At 41.4% G+C, this 22,458-nt stretch overlaps 1 protein-coding gene across 2 annotated transcripts in view; it reads left to right on the top strand.

Moving 5' to 3' along the window:
* The first annotated feature begins 850 nt into the window (after positions 1-850).
* Positions 851-22,458, top strand: part of gnao1a (guanine nucleotide binding protein (G protein), alpha activating activity polypeptide O, a) — a 113,166-nt gene continuing 91,558 nt past the window's right edge. Inside the window, exons 1-2 of one of the 2 annotated variants that reach the window (XM_037766626.1) lie at positions 851-1,587; positions 2,443-2,488. In XM_037766626.1, the coding sequence (XP_037622554.1) occupies positions 1,470-1,587; positions 2,443-2,488 (164 nt within the window). In that variant the 5' untranslated portion in view covers positions 851-1,469. The remainder of the gene's footprint in view (positions 1,588-2,442; positions 2,489-22,458) is intronic. The other variant, XM_037766625.1, reaches the window with a different exon arrangement.

Raw genomic sequence — 22,458 nt, 5'->3', positions numbered from 1 at the left:
GTCCAATATTAGGCTTTATGTTAAACAGAACATACATATAAAAACGCCATTGCAACAAAACTGCGAGAGTTCAAGACATATTTCATGTAACTGATACCTCACCCGTCCAATAAGGTCAAGACAAGAGTCACAAAAAAGTTGATTTGTAGGTTTTAGCTTACATGAGCCAGTAGACTAGTGATGGGAATTTCGGCTCTTTTTAGTGAGCCAGATCATTTGGCTCACCAAGAAGAGCCGGCTCTTTTGGCTCCCAAACGGCTCTTCGTTTTACCACTTCTGCCTTTTATAATTCAGCCAAATTTAGCACTGTTTTGACCTTTGATTAGTATGTGTGTACATATATCACTTTAATTATTCAATATAATTATACTAAACCTTATATTTTCCAGAATATCATAATTTTACATGCTGCTTCGTTTCCGACCGTCACTCATCTTGTCTGCTATTCGCGCACCGCATTCCTCTCTCTTTCTCTCCTCCTCTTCCTCCTGCTCTGTATCTGTAGATCGTCAGCGCACCGCACACCGCTGCCCCTCCCTGCTTGATGGTATGATCCTTGTCTTGTCTTTCATCACCTGATTGGTCGCACGGACGTCATTAACACAACATTCAGTCACAGTCAGTGCATGGAGTGCCCGTGGTGCGGAGAAGATCGTCCTATCATTCTGCCTTGAATTAATTAAAGAAAAAAAAGAAAAAGAAAAAAAACGTCTCTCGGACGGGAGCCGGCTCTTATCGTTCACTTAGAAGAGCCGCTCTTTGAACCGGCTCGTTCGTGACTAAACCACATCACTACTATAACAGTGCACCACCAGGCCGCGCCACTAGGAGTCTGGATCTCTCTCTCTCTCTCTCTCTCCACACTTCTGTTTTTTTCTCTCACTCTTCTGACGTCAGCAACCTGCAACTGAACGAATGAACTAACGAACGACCGACCGAGGCCCCTACCGAGAGCTACCGGGAGGCAGTAGAGTAGTCACAGAGCGAGGTCCCCCCGCCCGCCTCGGAGGAGCCAAACGGAGGAAGAAGAAGGTCAACTGTGAGAAGAAGAACCGTGTGAGAAGAAACAAACGATGCGAGCGCTGCTCACCGCCGCCAGTGACGTTAAAACACACAACCCTACTGTGAGAAGAAGAGAACCGTTACCGTGATTTACCGACAGAAGAGAGACGGAGGACGGACCACAGGCTTTGAGAACCAGTTGTGTGTTTGCTCCGTTGGATCATACCGTGAGGATCGTGATTTAAATGCGTTAACGGTGCCGTACCCCGGTAGAGAGAGAAGAGGGAGCAGCCCAGAGAGACAGAGACAGAGGGATCACTGAGGGAGCCAAGGCACAGCACAGAAAAAAGGAGGAAATTAACCAAGAAAAGGGAGGAAAAAGGATCTTTTCAGGCTCTTTTTGTTGCTATTTTTCTTCTGCCCTGGATCCCGGTATCGGTAACGCTCTCAAGCTGTGTTCTCTAACCATGGGATGTACTCTGAGCGCAGAGGAGAGGGCGGCTCTGGACCGGAGCAAAGCCATCGAGAAAAACCTCAAGGAGGACGGTATGACCGCGGCCAAAGATGTTAAACTGCTGCTGCTCGGTAAGAGAGATGATTAGCCTTCCGTAGAGCCTTCCGTAGGGCCCGGTAGAGCACCATAGAGCCACGTAGAGCCACGGCAGAAATGAGACGCTTGGGGGGAGATGAAAGGTGTGGTGTGTGTGAGGAGGGTGGGCGTCTGTAAAAGATCACTGACAGATATACTCCTGGAAATAAATAAAAACATCTATCATAAGCTAAAAAATAAAAAACAATATGAACAAAAATCCAAAAATGGCGTTGATTTGTTGATTTTTGCCCACTAAAACACACCCTGCCTTCTCATTACATCACTACCTTATCCATTTAAAGATATACCAGGTGGGTAAAAGTGTATTATTCTGCATAATCAGTCAGTATGTATAGGTAAAAAGGTGGGACATTACTACATTAGAGGTGATAACTGCAGATGGGTGCTAGAAAAAAAATGGCAGTAATGCCTGCGCAATGGAGGGCCAAAGCACAGGCAGTGTGTTGGTTCATTGGTTGTTGGGGTGGGGAGATTGATTCATTGATTCGTTGTGATGGAAGTAGCCTGTTGTAAGTATTTAATGTCTTTCACGGACTAAATTGAAAGATGGAGGGATGGAAGGGAATACAAAAGGGTGTTGAAGAAGAAAGGGGTGCAGCCACTCTCTCCATCTTTTTTATCTCCAACCCCAACTGCTGCTGCTCTCCTTATTCACTTAGGTTTTTAACAGCTGATTCTCCCTTTTATTCGTCTCTTCTCCTCTCTCTCTCTCTGCCACCCCCCTCCTCTCTCTCTCCCCACTCTGCTTCTCCATCTTGCCTCCCTCTCACACTATACAATAGCACCCTGGTTTTAGCATTGTCTTCTTTGGTCTCTTATCTCCTCAGGGGCTGGCGAGTCAGGGAAAAGGCACCATCGTCATAACAGACTGAAGTAAGTCTCTAATAAGCACGGTCTAATAACCCTATAGAGGTGGACATGTGTACCTCTCTCACATCTTTCTTTCTGTCTTTCTCTCACACACACATACTGTATATATGCAGCCTGATCTCAAAATGATCACCTTGATTATGTGCCATGTTTTTGTCTTGGAAAAGCATGACTGTTGACCACACAGCACCCCCCGACCGCAACCCTAACTGGCCTTGTCAAACATCTGCCATCAAGCGTCACTCTTTCAACCATAGACAACCTATTGTGGGTCGAAAGATTGGGTGTAGGGGAAAATAATGTAGGTGCAGTGATTAACTGTACTAGCTATGTATGCATGGGGGTGCTGTATAATAAATTTAATGGACTATTCCAACATATATGTCATGCACATACACTGTTCTGTTACTGTATACACTCCTCTTCACTTTAGTCCAATTATAATAGCAGTAGCAGTTACTGAAATAGCTGCTTTAAGCTTGCTTTAGTTAAATGGTTCAGAGGTGTGGCCATGTCCACCAGACCTAGTTAGAAATTAAATAGTAATCTTGGAGCAAATTTAAGTAATCATGTCAACACCAATTAAACTCACTTTTAGTTGTGAGCCCACAATTTTAGTTTTAGCATTACTAATGTTTTTTTTTAAATTGATAATCACATAGTTGTAGATAAGGCCTCCTATACTTGGATTGTCCCTCCACATCTGATTCTGTGATCTCAGGGTGCAGACAAGGCAACCTCGAATTACACACTTATGCATTTGCTGTCCACATTAATGCTGCTGAAATGGTATATACTGTACGTTTTGTATATACACGCTATAGTAAATACAATGTGGAGGGTTTAGTTTATAGTAGACAACATTGTTCACCTACTTAAACAAAATGTATGATAATATTTCCCAATCGGTGTCCTCTTCAGAACATTAAACAGTGAGTTCATGACCAAATGCCACTTCTGCTACTACAGTGTTACTGTATAGTTTATTTATAGAGCTGAAACAATACTCCATTAATGTGATTAGTGATTGGCAGAAAGTTAATCGGCCAACTATTTTTTAGAATCGATTTAATCGTTTAAAGTTCCAGTGTGGTAAGATTTAGGGGGATATATGGGCAAGAAATGGAATATAATATTCATAACTATGTTTTCATTAGTGTACTAAGAATCGTTGCGTTTTCGTTACCTTAGAATGAGGCCTTTCGCATTTTTAAAATTACCTGCAGGCCAACGTAGGTTCTCAGACATTGCTTGGAAAGGGAGGGGTGAGAGACCGTCTAAATGCCACTAATCCTACACACTGGTTCTTTAAGTAATTTTTTCTAGCAAAAATGCCAAAATATGAGGATTTTCTGTGTTTTTCTGTTTTTATATGTAGTAATTGGCAACTGAATATCTTTGGGGATTGTTGGTCACACACAACAAGACTTTTTAAGATGTCAGCCAGGGCTTTTAGGAATTTTAAATGTAATTTTTCTAACAATTTTGTAGACCATTAATTGAGAAATCGATAAGTTGAGTAAACAATAATGAAAACAAATTGCTATTTGCAGCTCTAATATATATTTTTTAACCCAAAATATGAAAGAACTACTTTCTGTTATGACACCATCAGTCACCACTGGCTGCTGTAGCCTACAATACATTCAAGTAAATACCATTAGTGCTGTGTCAAGCGTCTGTTAAGGCCTACTTACTAACCAGGGGTCAGTCCCATAGAGCTATGATATACCACTACTAGTTTTACCCCTGTAGGACTTAATGTGTACCTGTGATACTAGCAGTGAGTTTAGGTGCTATAATTAAAGCGTCTTTTTTTTCTTCTATGGTATCATTATAATGTTAATACTGTACTCCTATATGGGACGTTATCATGTGGTGCTTAATGCAAGAATTTCTTGCAACCTTATCACACTTTAATAGTATTTCTGTATTTACTATATCACTGCAATAATCCTATAATATATCTACAGGATTTACTGTAGTCCCCCACCCCCCGTCATTCTATCTGTAATCCAGTCGTGACATATGGTTTCTCTTCAATCTCCTCTGCTGCGTCATTTTTACAGACAGCCGAGTGCATTTTAGCTGATAATAGGCTTTGGTTTGTGATCGTATATAGTGACATATTCACATGAGGACATGATTCAGTGGATCCAGATGAGCCTGTTTCTCAGTTGTTAATGGTCATTCCAGCAGCACAGCACATTCTGCACACTGACTGTCCAATGCTCCCAGTGGGTTCATTAAATATACAGTATAGGCCAATACCTTTGGAGCAGCTCATTTGATTCCATTTTGACAGTAGGAAATCAAACATTTCTGTGACTTGGCGTGATGCAAATGAATATTAGCAGGTTTGCTGTTAGTCCATGTAGGCTGGAGCCTGCTATGCTAATACTACAGATATTATGGGATGCTATTCTTGCCGGGTCTCCCTTGTAAAAGAGATCTTTGATCTCAGTGGGACAAACCTGGTTAAATAAAGGCTATAAAAGTGAACCGTGAGGTTATTGCTGCTCATTGTTACATACCAAAGACACACATTATGGGTCTTTTAAGATTACTATTAAATTAATTTTACAGTATTTCTTGACTGAAAGGAGTGAGCGTGGTGTGTAGGACACTGGCTCTCTTTCTATCAGCCATGCCACCTCCGTGTCTCTGTTGTCTGATTACAGCCTACAAGCTATTCTTGCTTATGCATGAGCTGATGAAACTGCATCTGGCAGCCAACATTGTCTGTTAATTGTTAAAAATATATATTGACAACGAATGATTTGTTGTTGCCATGTCAGAAGCTTCACACCAGGCACACATTTCCAACTACTGTAAATGCAGTAGTGCTGCCTTTCTGTCTTCCAAATTTCTTCCAAACTGAAATAATTATTTGAAAAGTGGCACAACTTGAAACCAAAATGTGTATTTTTCACAATACCTTCTAGTGTTTTTACTCATATACAAATGGAATCTGAAGCTGCTTTTCAAGTGGTGGACAGCGCCCTGTGAGGGAAGCCTTTACGTTCCTGTTCAGAGACGCTCTGCTATTTCCGGAACCGCATCAGAGGAGTGGAAAGCCCTTACTGCATTTTTCTTTCACAGTGCTTTTGAACATCTGGGGCGTGTTCAAGTGACCAATTGTGTGTGTGTGTGAGTGCGTTTTCTTCAGAGAGAGCGACAGAGATGAGTGGATTAGATTTAGGATTTTATGGTGTGTATAGTGAGCTGCAGTGTGTGTTGCAGCTGTGCATGTGATCTCAGTCAGTGGAAGTAAGTCTATTACCGCTCTGTACAATACAGTGGAAAAATACTGCAACTCTGCCCACCTGCCTAAGACTGCTAGTTTCAGAGTCTATTCTATATTAAGTTCTTTTATGGAAATTACTTTTGAAATGTGTTTTGGCTGAAATAATCCAGAGCTCTCCTTTGAAACATAGATCATTGCTCTCTCAGATGATGCAATCACTGAGTGACAAAAACTCATGACAGAGCACTGATAACATCTCTGAGGGGAGCACAGGTGCATTTTGGTGTGTTTGTGTGAGAGAGTGGTTCGCAGTTGTGCATGGACAAGGAGGTATCAAGATGTGAAGCTACAGCACAGTCTAATGTAGAAACTACATTTGTAAGCCAAGGAAGGGAAAGGAATGACGAGGCGAAGTAGACAATGTGCAGAAAAATGGAATTTAAAGGAAAGGACTTCTTAGAGGAACGTGTGAATGACTGGATTGCGTATGTTTGTGTATCCAATATATACATGATCGCCTGTCAGTGAGTGTAAAATTTGGGCCAGCAACCCAAGGGACTTGGCCATGTGTGAACAACATATCTCTATCTTGTATGTAGAGGGGTGGTGTGTGTGTGTCTGTGTGTCTGTGTGTGTGACACCATCTGTTTATGGTGCCTGTGTGTGCGTAAACGTGTGCAAAGGTTCTTCTCGCTGCCCAGCTGGTAAACTGACCTCTCCTACAGTGCTCACTGTGTGCGTGAGTGTGCGAGGGAAAATAATTTAATGTAGTAATACTTTCATTTATATTGAGCAGAACCAAGGAAGCCACTGCTTGGCACAGCCACTAAAAAAGTGGGGGAAAAGATTAGAGGTCCTAGGGCGGCCCCCTCCCCTTTGTTCTTTTCAAATTCTGTGTGAGTTGTTTGAGCTCTGCAGGTGCAAGCGGCCGAAATGGGTTTTCCTCAGGAGGGTGGGCTGGCGTCTCCCTTAGAGATAGGGTAAGAAGCTCAGTCATCCGTGAGGGACTCGGAGTAGAGTCCTTGCTCCTTTGCGTCGAAAGGAGCCAGTTGAGGTGGTTCGGGCATCTAGCACGGATGCCTCCTGGGCGCCTCCCTTGGGAGGTGTTCCAGGCACGACCAGCTGGGAGGAGACCACGGGAAGACCCAGGACTAGGTGGAGAGATTATATCTCTACTCTGGCCTGGGAACGCCTCGGGATCCCCCAGTCAGAGCTGGTTAATGTGGCCCGGGAAAGGGAAGTTTGGGGTCCCCTGCTGGAGCTGTTGCCCCCGCGACCCGATCCCGGATAAGCGGTTGAAGATGGATGGATGGATGGATTGTTGAGCTCTGCTTCAGGGGCTGGTTCTGTAAGGGCAACTCCAGAGATGGATATTAGTTCAGCGGCTGTTGTCCTTTTGAAAAATATACGATTAATTGGTTATTTTTCAAAAGGAAACTTGATCATACACCTCAAGTTCACCTTATTCGTCATGGTTAGTACGGGAGAGCAGAGTTGTTTGGGACACTTTTGTATCAATGCCAAATAACCTCTCATTACTCAAAGACTACTTGAACAGTAATGACAATAATTTGATCCCTGGACAGATACAGGTGTCTGCTAACAAATTATCAAGTTTTGTAGAGGCCAACCCAAATGAGAAATTCTAAATTTTGTTAAAAGTTCACTTTTCCAAAATGCGGCCTACCGGGGACGGTTTAGATAGTGGGTAGGGTTGGTTGGGACACCTTGTTCTGGGCTAAAAAAAAACATCATTTAAATTGAACAAATTTCAGACTAAATTTGAACACCTTGTCACTTGTTCACACATTTCTTTGAGAAATAGAAAACATGTGTAAAATCATTATACTTTCATAAATTACTGAGACGTGGAATTTGGTGAAAAAAGGGAAATATAAACAATACTTTCCAATGGCCCCCGGGTAACTGTCTGAACGGTCCCAGGGAGAGCAGACACACTTTGGACTTTGGACAATCTAGACAGCTAACACTAACATCAACTGATAAGCCAGAAAATAAGCTTCCAACAATATGTTTTTTGTATGTGGCATAACTAAAAACAGTATGGTAGAAGTAAATAACAAAAGAGCAAGTGCTGTATATTTCAAAACTGTGACTAAAAAGGAGTAAAAGAGCACTGGAAGGAGAGCTCAAAAGTTTAAAAAAGACTTGGGTTTGGAGAAACCAAATTTATGATAGGAACCATGTGTTACAAACTGAGGCATTGTGCAATGAAAGACATGGTTATTTACCAATCAGGGGAAGTCTAATGAAAGATTCTATCAAGTTGCATTAAGGGAAATGTAGTATTTTTTTCAGCTTTATCCATTCTTGGGACTAATAGTTAGGATATCTCGGCCTCCGCTTTAATTATGCTTTTAATTTTGCTGGAGTACCCCTTAAAATGAAATCAACTGATGGTCCTAACAATCAGTAGTGTTTGCTCTGAATATGTTCGTAAACTACATATTGAGCAATCTGGCTGCAGAGAGATCGAGGCACTTAGAGAAAGTAGGCACAGTAAGTCTTCCTGACTTCTCTAGGCCAGAGGAGTCACACCACGGCATCTTTTCATACCTGATTAAATCTACAGGTAATTTATGTATCAATCATTAACAGTTTACAACCCATATAAAACTATAACTGTAAAGTGCATTTATCCTATCACGTCTTATGGTCTGAATAGCTGAATAGCAGCAATAGAGATGGCCTCTATTACCCACATGACAATGTTGAGTTGTAGTTCAATAACACACTTACTAATTTATACTCGAACAAGGGAGGGCCAATGCTCTGTCATACGATTTAATCTTAAACCTTGTTTATAGAAGCTGGGAATGTCTGAAGTGTCGGGACTCAAGACACATGGACGGTTCTGCTTTTTAAATACAAGTGATCAACTCATTCAGCCAGTCAGTCGCTGTGTGTATAATATACAGAGCTTCGCACCCTCTGTCTTTCTCCTTTTCTTCAGCTCTGGCTTGCTCTTACAATGTATGTGTGTGTTTGTGCCACGCTGACATGATCGGAGGCGACCGGCCGAAGGGAGAACAAACGCTGTCCGTCCTTCACGGCTGCACTGCTTCCCACAGGCTGTTCCCACCGTGTGTGTGTGCAAGTTTGTGTGTGGTTTCTCTAGAACAGGAGATAATTAGGTTTAAGCCTCAGAAGAGGAGAATAAAAGGGGGAAGGGGAGGAAGATGGAGGAAAAAAAGGTGGTGGTGTTTTGTGCAGAGAGGGAGAGGGGGGGTTAGACATGGAGGAACACAGAAAGGGTGCTTAAATGAAGGGAAATAAATGCCCAGAAATAAAGAGAGGAACAGTCTGTAAGTGGGCACAGAAAGGAGTGAACTGAAGAAAATAGGAAGTTTGATAATGTGGTTAACGGGAGAAAGGGAGGAGGATTACAGGGACACCCAGCAGCAACCAGGGAGGAAAATTATTTTCTTTCTTCAAAGGGTAGAGTGATGTGGGAGTGAGAAAAGGGTGAAGGGAGGATGAGTGTGAATGAGGTTGGGGAGGTAAGAGAAGGGAAGCGAAGCCATTTTGAGTTAGAGGAGAGAGATTGGCAAGTGAAAGAACATATTCTCACTTATTAAGCAAGCTAGAGGAAGTGAAAAAGCGAGGCGGCGACAGGGTTGTCAAGGTGCAAAGGGTACTTCTTCTTCTGAACTCTGTTCTCCTCGATAATTATTAGCCTCCGTTTCCTGGGACGGTTCGACACCAAGGAGAGAAAGTAGAGAGCAAAAAAAAAAAGAGTGAGAGAGGGAGGTGTCAAGAGAGAGGGGGGGCTCATGTTGGCACCAACTCAAGTGTTGCATGAAGAGACCGTCTGTAACTGGTCATCTCCAACAGTCTGTCAGCCAGATAGTCATCCTTCATTGGTTAAATATAGCCGTGGGCGTGCTCCTGGGCGGAATGATTTGATTGGCTGCCTCAGTGAGTTGTGAAATAACAGCAAGGCAACATCTCATGATAGCGGTTGTGTGTGTGTGTGTGCGTGTGTGTGTGTGAGTGTCTGCTTGCCGGCACGACATGGCAGTCTGTGATAACAGTGTATGTATTTAGCGTTTGCATCCTATTTGCATTTTGTAAATAGGCAGCCGGGCGACAAACAAACTTTATCAAAGCATATATATACTTAGACACACGTACTGTACACACTATCCTAAATGAAGAAACTTCCACTTCTTTCTTTGTCAGACCTTAGTCTTTTTTAGTCTTTGGTCTCATTACTTATTTTCTTCTTTCTTTGTGGATTTGCACACAATTTAGCACGGTCAAAGCATGTACAGTAGGATGCTTTTAGACAATCTATCCAAAATGTTGCCACTAAAAGCAACACTGCTAACTGGGGATGCCACGGTGAGGACATTTTCCCACCAGTTAATAAATTTGTAACATCGGTGTTACCGATTCACACCGGACATTTTACAAGAAAATATGACGCTCTATATATGTAGAGCGCTTATTTTGATCTTTAACGTGCAACATTTGGAGATATTGTAGATGTGTGAGGCAGCTGTGTTTTGATGAAAAGCTAATGTAGTCCGCTATAAACTGCTTGTTTGTGCATGTTATCACAACTTGAGTGCATTGCATTGTACACAGGGCACAATGAACCATTTTAACTAAACTTTAAATTCATCTGTCAGCCATATGCATTTCACTAAGCTAAGGCAGGAGTCAAAAGTTGTTGCTTCCATCAGGCGTCTTGTGCAGGAGAATAGGAACCATGTGGTGATTGGTATCAGATCAGAGTAGGTTTCAGTTTTTCCATGAACATGTCAGCTCTCTTTTTTGGTGTGTGCAGTTCAGTATCAGACCAGGTCAATGTGACTGTGTGTGTGATCCGCGCGCTAATCAGGGCTTCTCATAAAAAACAAAGGTCTTTTGTGGGAGAAAATTGTGTGTGTGTGTGCATGCTTGTTCACGTATACACAATTGAGTGTGTTTCTGCTGTTGTTTGTGTGCATATGTTGATGTGGTTGTATGAATGTGTTAAACCTATTTGTGCAGATTTCATGTCAGTTCAGTGCGCTGCGCTGCGAGACAAAGGAGTCTTGTTACAGTGACCACACTCAGCTGATTTAAAGTCAGCTGATGGTGACTGTGGCTGGGTTTGGAGCTGGAAGAGTGTAATGCATGTTTGTATGCCTGTGTTTTTATCACACCTAAGTAATGTGCGGGATTAAATTGGCCTACTACTTTTGTGATTTTCGTTTTGGCTTGTTGGACAGGTGTTGATTCAATTTTATGATAATAATTGTTCTAGCTGTGTTTGTAACGTATTGGATCGCATTATATTGTAAGGCTTTGCTGTTGCTTCCCCCCCCCTCCATATACAGTTTGTAAATCATATGGACTGTCTGATATAACACCACCACAAACTACAGCCTCAGGTTTGAGTCAGCACACAAGCAGCAGAATTTATAGTGGAACAGAAACAGAACAATTTAAGTAGGTAGGGCTATAGCATTGCTTGGTTTGCATTACATCATACAGGGGATGTATTTTTCACTCTGTGTAAATTGAGAAAACCTTCTTATTAACATTGATATGATTCTTAGATTCAATTTTGGTGTTTTGTGAATACAGGAAGTAGGTGAGTAACTTAATGTCTTTATCTGTTTTTTTCATCACCGACAAAACAGAATAGAAAGCCCATTTGAATGTCTCTGCAGTGCTGTCAGGTTTTCAAACCAGACTAAGAGTCTACAGGCCATGCTAGTGGCTCTGTGAAGCTGTTCTTGTGCTTTTAGCAAAATACGAATGGCAACATGCTCACAGTAGGAATGCTAACATGTTGGTGTTTGTACAAGATTTCATAGCAATAATTGTCAAGACATGTCACTCAAAACCACAAATGTCAACCTCAGTGTTGCGTTAAATGAAAAGTCAATCATCATTCAGTAGAATTCCCTGCCTAGGAACCCTGAGTGTTTGTACCAATTGCTGTGCCAATCCATCCAGTATATGTTGAGATATTTCGTCTGGCACTAAAGGAAGAATCCGAGGATTCCCAGTCATTGGCAATCCGTACAATAGGTTGTTGAGATTTTTCAGTCTGGACCATAGCGGTGGACTGACCGAAAAGTCCAACAGTGCCATCCCCAGAGCCACGCTGCTAGCATGGCCAATACAAAGTTTGAATGAATAGGTCAAACATGTAATTAGTTCAAATTAATCAAAAAATTAATCAAAAAAGATGATTACAGATTGGCTGTTTATTTTTCCCCAAGTTGGTAGTTTAAATATTAAGTGAAAAGCTTTTGTCTCCACTAATAAGACAAATAGGAGTGCTCTGCTGTACCTCAGCCAGACCAGAGCCATGTATCTGGTTGTTGGAATTCAGGAAGGCTCCAGTCGTGTGTTTCCACTAGATGACTGGGCTTTCCTTGGTTTGAATCCCTCAAACTAAGTAATTAATATTGACACAGGGGAAGACAGGAGAGCTGAATAATTACATTTCGACCTTGTATCTGGGACGACCTGATTAAACCTGTGGTCCCTTCTGTCTCCCTCCTGTCTCTTATTCCTTCCAACAGTCTGGATGATCCATCAATCTACCAATGACTCAAATTGCCTGTAACAGAGCACATGTTGACTTATACAAGCAGCCTACAATATTGATGTTATCAACTGCTCCTGAAGCAACCACTTCCCATAATTGTACTGTCAACTGGAAATGCAGAACAAGAGTCACTATTTCTTTAACATCACTTCATGCATGCCTACTTTCCTGTAATGCTAAATCAAATCTATAGATTGTTGGTACTTGCTTTTTAATGGCTATTGGCCGTTCTACATTTCCACAAGTGACATATTTACTGTATATATTCCTTTTGAAGGCTACTGGCAACAGAGATTACAAAATATGGTTGTAGCCAAGATTTTACAAATGCCAAGATCTGTCAGTACCGGCCAATAAAGCACTACATGATCTTTGGTCAACAAATGACTAGGGGTACAACTTATCACAAAACTCACGGTTTAGATCGTATCATGGTTTTGAGTCACAGATCAGATCAACAGATAAAAAAGGGAACAAATATAACTTATAGAGATGCCCCGATCAGGTTTTTTTTTTGCCGCTGATGCCGATTGTTGATGAGCCATATTGGCCGATACAGATCATTTTTTTTTTTTGTTACAGTAGCTGGTATATATGTTTCACCACTGTCCCGAAAAATCATTTCAACCACCCCGAAGTCCGTGTAAACTGTCAAAAATTCGAAATGTTATCCTTTTACTTTGTTATAGTCATCTATAGTGGTTATTTGCACACAATGCATTTTATTCAGAAAAATCTTGGCATCAGTAGTTTTAATTATGTATTATAAGCTGTTTAGAGTTAGTGTTAGGAAGTCAAACAGGTCATAATTCCCTCTCTGATATCTATTTTATATGAAAACATCTCAATCAAACAACTGTATTTATTCAAGTTTCTTGCCAAAAACTACATTTTACAAAATTACATTTGAACACATCATGACAATGTTATAATTTACCTTCACCAAATACTAATTTTTACTGAATAGAGCCTTAACGCATGGTAGCTAGGTAGAGAAGAAATTGGTGCTTGCAGTTGGCTTTTCTTTATCTGAGAAGAGAATCATATTATATTGTCATTGATGAATTATTCTTTCTCTAAACTGGCAGTCAAAGACGCTGAGATCCAACCTGAAATGTTAAAGCATAGTGGTGTGATGGGATGGGCCAGTTAGCCAATATTACAGTTACAAAATGGTATTAAAAAATTGACCACATATGGTCAGCAGCTGTATCATCATGGCCAGCTAACAAAAATACATTCATGATTCCCTAATAATGATTTCTAATGGGAGAATCCGCAAAGGGGAGGAACATTTAACAAGCATTGCCCTTTCATTTTTGAAGTACAGTGTGGAGACTAATGCTACTATCTGGTTTTCCAGCCAATATAAAATATTGTGACTGTATTTGGCATAGAAATATTCATAGGAAATCCCACAAATATGAATTTACAAGGCTTCAGGGCAAGGTTTTGGGTGTGACTCTTTGTGCAGCTGTTGTCAATCAAGCAACGGTTATGACACTGCACTCTCTGCAACTGTCACACTGAGCTTTGCCAGGTGAGCACCTGTGTGCAGGTGGTGTGTGCATGTGCACCTATGTTTCCCTGTAGAAATCAGTCCTTGGGGAGGGAGGAAGGGTGCAACGCTGTGTTTTTTTAATTAACAGTTAATTGCAAATGGAAAAGGAAAGGAAACAGGGGGAGAGAGGAATAAAAAAATAAGAAGATGTAATTAGGAATGAGGATTGAGAGGAGGAGAAAGAGACAATGGCAGTGAGTGGGAGGGACTGACAGGGAACAAGTATGATGTGAGGTTAGAAATATACAGAGAGAGAGTGAGAGAGAGGGGGGGCGCAGGAATAAGGGATGAAAGAGGACTAAGCAGAAGAGAGAGGCAGATAGAGATAACATGTGACAGTGAAACAGAGAGATAATGGCAGACAGGTTTAATGAGGTCTTCCCAGATGTAATGCTGAACTGTAATTATTCTGTTCTCCTGTCTGCCTGGGTTTATACGCATGTGTGTGCAGCTCCTAACATCCCTCCTGAACTAGTGTGAAGCAGACTGTGTCCCTTGGCACAAGAAGTATTCATCAGCACATGACCAAACCTGGAGCCAGGACTCCTCTCCAGCAGGGGATTCATCATTAGACTCAATAACTGAATGAGGGTGGAAACTCCTAATCTACCTGTCTCAGTGGAAATGTTGTGCCTCTCCACATTATACTGGCTGTTAGTCGATAAGATAGAAGTGACATATGAGATGGAGCACGGCGGTCAAAGACATGAGCTTTTTCTTCCTTTTTTTTACTTCTAATCGAATATGCAAATAGTCACAAATGTGGAGGTAAATTAGTGAGTTTTTCTTAAGAGATTGTTATCAAACCTTTTAAGTGTCGCACATGTGGTCATTGATCCAGTGTTATTAGGGATGCACCAATTTCGCCGATACCGACGTTCGGCCGATATTTATCTGTTGTGCTGCATCAATTTTGCGCTGACTAAATGTTATGTTGATTATATGCGGTCGGTCTCTGACAACTGTAACCAACTGGTAGTAAGGGGGAGAAGCCACTGGCTGGACATGACTCTGGCATGACAGCCGTGCGCACGTGTGGTTTGTTTCCAAATAAAAGTAAAATAAAAAGTCATCCTCCATGCCGTGCGGCCCGTGCAGCGGTCCGTCCCCCATACCGGGATCCAGTCCCGGGTGAGCAGAGTGCAGCAAACATGTCGGGGTGGAGCTTTTCATCCACTCCCTGGCGGTGTTCTGCCGCTACTAGTACACTAGTTAACTGATCATGTATGGCGTGTTCTCTTGGTCAAAATGGGTCGCCAAATATACTTGGGCAGCCGTTAATACATGGGTGGCCCACCCAAGTAAATTCTATATTTGGGAAACACTACTTATGTTTCTAATCACATTTTCATTTACATTTAATTTATGTTTCACAAAATGATTGTTTTTGTTGGGCTATGTAAGTAGGCTACTGAAACATTCTTCTCATTGATGTGAAAGAAGGTTATAATTAATATAATTATATACTATAATACTATACTATACTTGTATTTGATTGAATTGGTGCTCATTCAAAGACGATGTAATGAAATGCTGAATGACTTAAAAACAGCGTAGCTATTTTTTTTTCTTGTCTTTGTTTCCAGTGTTCTCTATCTCAGTATTTGTTGAGACAATTTACTCAAAACAACAAATGTCAACCTCATGGTGGCGCTAGAGGAAACGTCAGAGGATTACCAAAGTCATTAGGAAACCATCAATATTTGTACCAAAGTTCATGGCAATCCATCCAATAGATGAATTATCTTAATATTAGGGCTGTCCCGAATACAATTTTTCGTATTTTTTGGTTTGAATAATGTTGTGGGATTATTCCTTATTTCATGGGCTATTTTGGGATATATACATTATTATTACATACTTATATATTAAAAATAGTAAAAACAGTATATATAATATAATAGTGATTTGGAGGTCGATTACTATGGCAACGTTTGAAGATTCAAAGCATTTGGGTCAGCCCTGTTTAATATGGACCAAAGTAGTGGACCACCTGACCGACTATGGGTGTTTTGAACAGAAAAAAAAAAAGATAGTGAGCCCAGAGCATGGAGGTGTTTGAGAGTATGTGTGCTAAGGATGCTACTGCTTGACCTCAAGGTGTGATGGCAAGTGAGTGGAGCCAAATGACAGAGCAGATGATGCCTCCATTTCACTGTGTGTAGGTGTTTGCGTGTGTGTGTGTGTATCAGTCGGGGTGGGGGTTGTATTTCTGACCCCTATGGTTATTTATAGCTTCTTTTTTTCTGATTATCTCCCTCTTCTTTCATGCTCTCTCTCTCTCATACCCATTATCACCCATCACATGTCTATCCTCTCTTTCTCCTTCACTCTTTGCACTTGCTCTAACACACTCACAGACACTTGCGCGCACACACACACACACACACACAGTGCGTTGTGTAAGTAACTCTGTCCGGCAGTGTTGACAGGAGTTGGTCAGCGTGCACTTTGTCACAACTAAGAGCTCTGTCGTCAAAGACCACAAAGTGAGTGGATGCACAGCATAGCGATAAAGAACCAATCACACAGGGTCGTGTGTGTGTGTGTGTGTGTGTGTTTGTGTCAGGACAAACCTTGGTAGCTAGCAACAATGCAAAACAGAGATAAATACCTAATTGCACAGTGTGGTTTGTAGGCTTTGTGTTTATGTGTGTTCACATGAGTAGGTAGGAGGATAAAAATATGAGTGTGGGGGATAATGGGAGACAGAAATGAGAGAGGCAGGCATGTTGTGTTTGATATAATGTGTGTGTGTGTGTGTGTCTAAAGCCCATACAGCAGAGAAGTCTTACATATGGATTACAAGGTCCTCTCGTTTACTATAGTTGTCGCTTGTTTTTTATTTAGCAGTTTGTTTATGGTAGTCAGAGCTACTGACCTTCTGATACAATGTTAATGCCACTGCTTTAAGCATCTATCTGTCTGTCACTCTGATGGCAGGAGCCAGAGTCACCTTCACACAGTCGACACTAGTTCCACATTTTAGGGGCACTGAGGACACTTGACGTCAATGTTTCTTTAAGTATAATCTTCATTGTAAATGCAATTTACTGTAGAATGGCACATATGAAAGGACTGACATGTTAGCAATGCTTTTGTCATGGACTGTAGGAAAACACTCCAGAGGGGAGTTTTTTTTAAGCTCTGTTTGATTCACATCAGGTCCCACGGGTTGATGGTGCTGAAGAGCGGTTGTCATTACTTAATTGCCTGTAAGCTGGCCAATCAGCGGGGCTGGTTTAGCTCACGGGCTGATTCTAATATCTGCTGAGATGCATTATTTTCCCCCACAGTGCAGCTGCATTAACTCAAACACACTATCCTGACTTTCTTAGCATGATGTTTTAAAAAGAAATGTCCAAGGATGTGAAGAATATTCTCAACATGTAGTACTCATTGTGGTTTTGGCCAGCTTGCTAATGGGAGGAGGAGCCACACTGGTGTGACTGAATGAAGTCAGCTGCTCGTAAGGGTGCCCCCCTCCCCCTCACCAACCATCCTAGGAAAAAGCAATATCCTTGACCAATAAAGTGATTAATACTGCTCCTCCATTGCTGTGTCTCAATTTGCGTGCTTCCATATTTACACTTGCTATTTTGAGTGCAGAAGTGCGTTCACGCTGCAATGTATGGCAAAATGCTGTGCACTCTAAGTACCCGGATGTTGTTCTCAAAACGGTCAAAGCGTTGAATGTGTAACGCTGGACACTTCTCACCCTCAACGTTGGCCATCTTTGCCACGTAGCAGAAAATGAAGTGACCGCCAACCAATTTCAAACTTGTGAAAATGGCAGGCGAAGAAGCTGCAACGGTTGTAATTGAAACAGCAAACACAAATGTGTTTTTTTTCCCTAAGTGCCACTATACTGTAGTCGAATAGAAGCCATTATTGGGTTAATTTATCCATCTGAATTGAATTACTGCCGATACTTCGCGATGTCCGTGGCTGAATACCACCAGCTGATCTACTGAACTTCCGGTGAGTGCACAACAGCCGTATGCGATTTGAGACAACACTACCCTGTCGAAATTCACACACTACGCAACTAAGTACATAGTATGCGCAGTGTACTACATGGAAGTGTACTAACGGAAGTATTCGAATTGAGACACAGCTCATGTGTGATTAGTGCTTCATCATCTTTATTAGTTACTGGAAGCAGGAAATCTAAAGCATAGGTGTGCCCCATATCCATTCTACATACTAATTCTAAGCACGTTTTGAGTATGTAGCATCATTACACTGGCAAAGTGACAAAATTAAGTATACTCAAACCAGACAGTATGCATACTTATGAGACCAATTTTTGAGTGTGCTGTTGATGGACACTATTCTCCCACAATGCAATGCACAAAGGAAATGGAGGAGCTTCTCATAGCTCATAGGTGATGAGACACCTTCAGAAATATCTTGGTAAAACATTTCACAGTTCGATTTACGTCCAACATCACACACACTGAAGCATTTGCTGTTTGTAGAAAATGCCTGGTTTCCCCAGTTACACAGTTTCAAATACACTTACATAAAAAAAAACTTGTCAATGTGATTATTGATTGCTTTCTGTCATTACAACAGCTGCTATACTTCCAAAATGGCAACCATATTATGGCATGATATCGTGGTTAAATTGCCCATATGTCTGTCTCTGTGTCTGTCTGTGTGGCTCGGTGTGAAACTAAACTATGTTTCAGGTCACTGTGCAGATTGTGCCAAAGCTACGGGAAATTACACACGTACACACTGACACACACACACACACACATATAGTCCGACACACACAAACACACACACACACACACACACACACACACACACACACACACACACGTAGTCCGACACACACAGTGCTCTCTCTTTGCTGACAGAAGGGCTTGGAGAGTGGGTAATGAGAAAAGGTCCTCATGCATGAAAGCTCACGTCAGCAGGCCAGCCAACGCAACACACACACACAGACACACGCACAAAAACAAGTCCTTGATACACGTCTAATAACACTTGCTACAACACTTTCTTCTTTTTTTTCCACCTGAATTCTCTTTTCTCTTTTTTGTGACTGTCCTTTCTTTCTTGCTCTGTCGCTCTATCTTGCTCTCTCTCTTTTGCTTTCTAGGAAGACAGTAATGATACTGCTGTGTTCCTACATCAACCCCCGCCCACACTGACTTCTTCATGAACTGGTTAAAGATAATTCATATTCCAAGTGGAACATTATGGGGTTAAGAGGGTGTGTTTGTATATTTACCCATAGTGTTATTACTTAAAGTGCTTTTTATTTATATTTAAGTGTTGTTGTGTTATAAGTGTTATTTGTAGCCTATAGTATTGCTCCATAATATTACAGGATGCCTATAGCCTGGAATCAACACCAGCTAGCCAGGCAGACAGGTATACATGCAGAGCTGAGGTGTGTGAGCTATTCATTTAGGTTTTAGGGGCAGTGTTCCAGTCAGGATGCTCCTACGTATTATGCAGCAGGATAAAGAGACACATTCTGAATTTCTACAGTGAATAAAAGATATTAGGGGATATTGAGTTTGGGCCTCCTACCCCCCAAATTTTTTTAAGGTTTTTGACTTAAAACTATGCAATTTCACACCATTTTGGTCCGTTATTATTGGGCTACTATAGACTAGATAATGCGTAAAGTTAAATAATCTGAACATCTGAACATTTGAACATTTAATTCTTCTGGAAATGTTTCCCTTGTAAAACCAAACATTCCATAAATCAAAAGAGCAGATTCAAAAACTTTTAAATAAAGTTTCATTAGTTCTATTTGTTCTTCTTTGTTCTAACAAATTATTTTACAAAAAGGATGTGAACATTGTATTGATAAATTATAGCAACGTCGTTCTCACCCCCCCGTGCCGTGCATCGGCTCATCCAAAGTTGCTCCCCACATCGTTTTTATGTCCATACGGCTTATGAGGCGCGACGCAAAAACGCTGGCCCTGCGCCGTTATGAATCGCCCAGAGGACCTGATATGGAGAGGGCAGAAAAGAGTATCGGCAGCTTGTGAGAAGTGCCGGTGTGCAAGAATAAATAACGGTTCGCCGAGTAAAATGTAGATCTGCCAGTACTGCGTTCCAGAGAGTACTTTTGAGCACTGGTATGGAAGAGTTAAATTCAACTCCAGGTTTAGAAAAACATCTGACAAATGCATATTATTCATCTTTTGATTACAACACAGATGTTATGTCATGATACTAGAGAGCAGGTTGATGTATATCATGTGTCTCCTCTTCGAAAGATACAGATAAGATACATCAGGAGTCTGGTTTCAGGAGTCCCTGATTCTATATTTTAGGTTCTTATTGATCAGTGTTTCGTGTAACTGTTAAATAGGCATCACCCTCTTTCGTGGCCTCTGCAGCTCAACACACAGTTTCCGCAGAGACTGCAGCATCCAATTAAGAGTTTGTCCTCGTTTCACCTCCGGTGCAAAGGAAGATGGACGGAAGAATTTCAGGATGTCTGGTTGGCAAGTCATTAAGACAGAGAGTGTGAGACAAGAGTAAAGATTAAAAGTCAGGCTATAGAACTACTAAAAGATGTTGATATCTGTTTTCTGCTGTGATGCAGTATCCAGTATATTCATCCATATACAGTACATGCTAGCTGCACATCATACTGATAAGAATAATTCCTAGTCCTGGTTTCAGTGTATAGATCTGTGCTTGGGCCCTCTGTGTGAAAGTCACCGATGTAAACAGAAGCCTGGTGTATTTATATAGGACTGGCAGGCTGCCTGATTGATCTGAAACATTACACTGCCTGGGACCGTGCTGTCCTCCAGACCACAAACACACAGACTCACACAATATAAACATGCTCACACACACACACACACACACACACACACACACACACACACACACATAAACTTGCATACAAATGTTTGGTGGTGGCACGTGTTTGTCAGATGTCAAGACACACACTGCTTAGATGTTTTTAAGAAAGAGCAGTGTGTGTGTGAGGAGGTTTGTTTTCTTATGCGTGTGTGAGTGGCTAATTAACTAATTCAAATGGAGAAATCCCACTCAACTCTTTGAGAAAGTCATGTGTTGCTTTGTAATTTGAACAATAATCTGTGTAAGATTATGAAGATTCAGGATATTAATGGACTGTTTGGTGTTGTCTCTGTAATCTGCGTAATATTACATGAATGTCAGTAGTAATATCCTACAGATTCGTTAATTCTGGTACATTGTATTAATATCAAAATAAAAGGTTATTGTATCGACGGTCCCCAGGGACCTCTGCGCCGCCAGTGCCAGCACCGCTGCTTTTGCCAGACAACAGCGGGGTACAGCACTCCAGAGAGCCAGGGAGGACAGAGAACAGGCCATCAGGGAACTGAAGCCGTTATCTATGCTCTCTTCAAAGCCACCAGACTCCTTTTACAAAAACACACTAATTTTACCTTGCAGAACACGGGAGTAGCTGGTCTACCGCTGCCTCGATCGGTTAGTTTATTTGTGTTATTGTGTGACTTTGGTGACGAATCTGAACTAACCCTTTTAAGGGTGCTTTCACAAGCCAACATTTAGTTTGTTTTAATCAAACTCTGGTGCGGTTCGTCTGGGCAGGTGTGAACGCAGTAATCATACTTTGGTCCGCTTTAATTTATGCACTGTGAAACCGAACCAGACTAAATAGAAAACAAACCAAATATCAATTTCACTCTGATTTGGACTAGCCAAACGGGGCTGGGCAATATGCCGATATATATGGTCAAAACTATTTAAAAATGTCTATCATATATATTTTTCTATATCGTTTCTCTCGCGATATAAGCTAGGTCTATATTTACTTAAATCTGTTATGTTCATTTTGTACTCAAGTTCTTAAAATGAAAATACTCAGTACTTTTCATTTGTCAAGTATTTAATTCACACCGGAGTATACAAAAATAGGCATTACCATGTGGTCATTTCATATAGACTATTTATTTATGAATTAACAGAAAACATGCTATAGCTTGATATATATCATTATCGAGATATTAAATATACTGTATATATCAGCATCAATTCAGAAAGTGTGCTTGTTTCAAGATGTATAGTGATTGGCTGTGTAGCACACACGTAGTAGTCAGGCTGGTAAAGCAGTATTTCCCCCTCATCATAGAGACTAGTGGGTGGTGCCCATCGGCCAACCACTGTGGTGTGTCAGGAGGTGTCAGGAGGGCAGAGCCTCAATAGGACTAGACAAAAGTTGATAGAGATGGGTGTAATTGTTTGAAGATGTATTTCAAAAAGGAGCCGGGTTATATTCTCAGTCCTTCCTGCGAGGGGGTTTTGTTCCCCCTGATTCATTTATGTGTGGGGCTGTCTATCTGAATTGCCTCAAAATGTTGCCCCAACCTGTATCTGTCTGTCTGTATCAGGCGGTTGTTTTCTGGTGTCCTGTCTGTTGTTCTTGGCTGCCCATCACTCTGTTAACTCTCTCTCTCTCTCTCTCTCTCTCTCTCTCTCTCTCTCTCTCTCTGTCTCCCTCTCTCTGATTTGTCCATCTGTACTTTCATCATGCCAGTCCTTCTAACTGTCTCTGAGTCTGTCTGTCGGTGTTCCCTTGTGTTAGCTGC

Source organism: Sebastes umbrosus, chromosome 4 (genome assembly GCF_015220745.1).
Source record: "Sebastes umbrosus isolate fSebUmb1 chromosome 4, fSebUmb1.pri, whole genome shotgun sequence".
Classification (NCBI taxonomy): domain Eukaryota; kingdom Metazoa; phylum Chordata; class Actinopteri; order Perciformes; family Sebastidae; genus Sebastes; species Sebastes umbrosus.
Note: the sequence above shows the minus strand (reverse complement) of the source record. Positions and strands in the feature narration are given on the sequence as shown.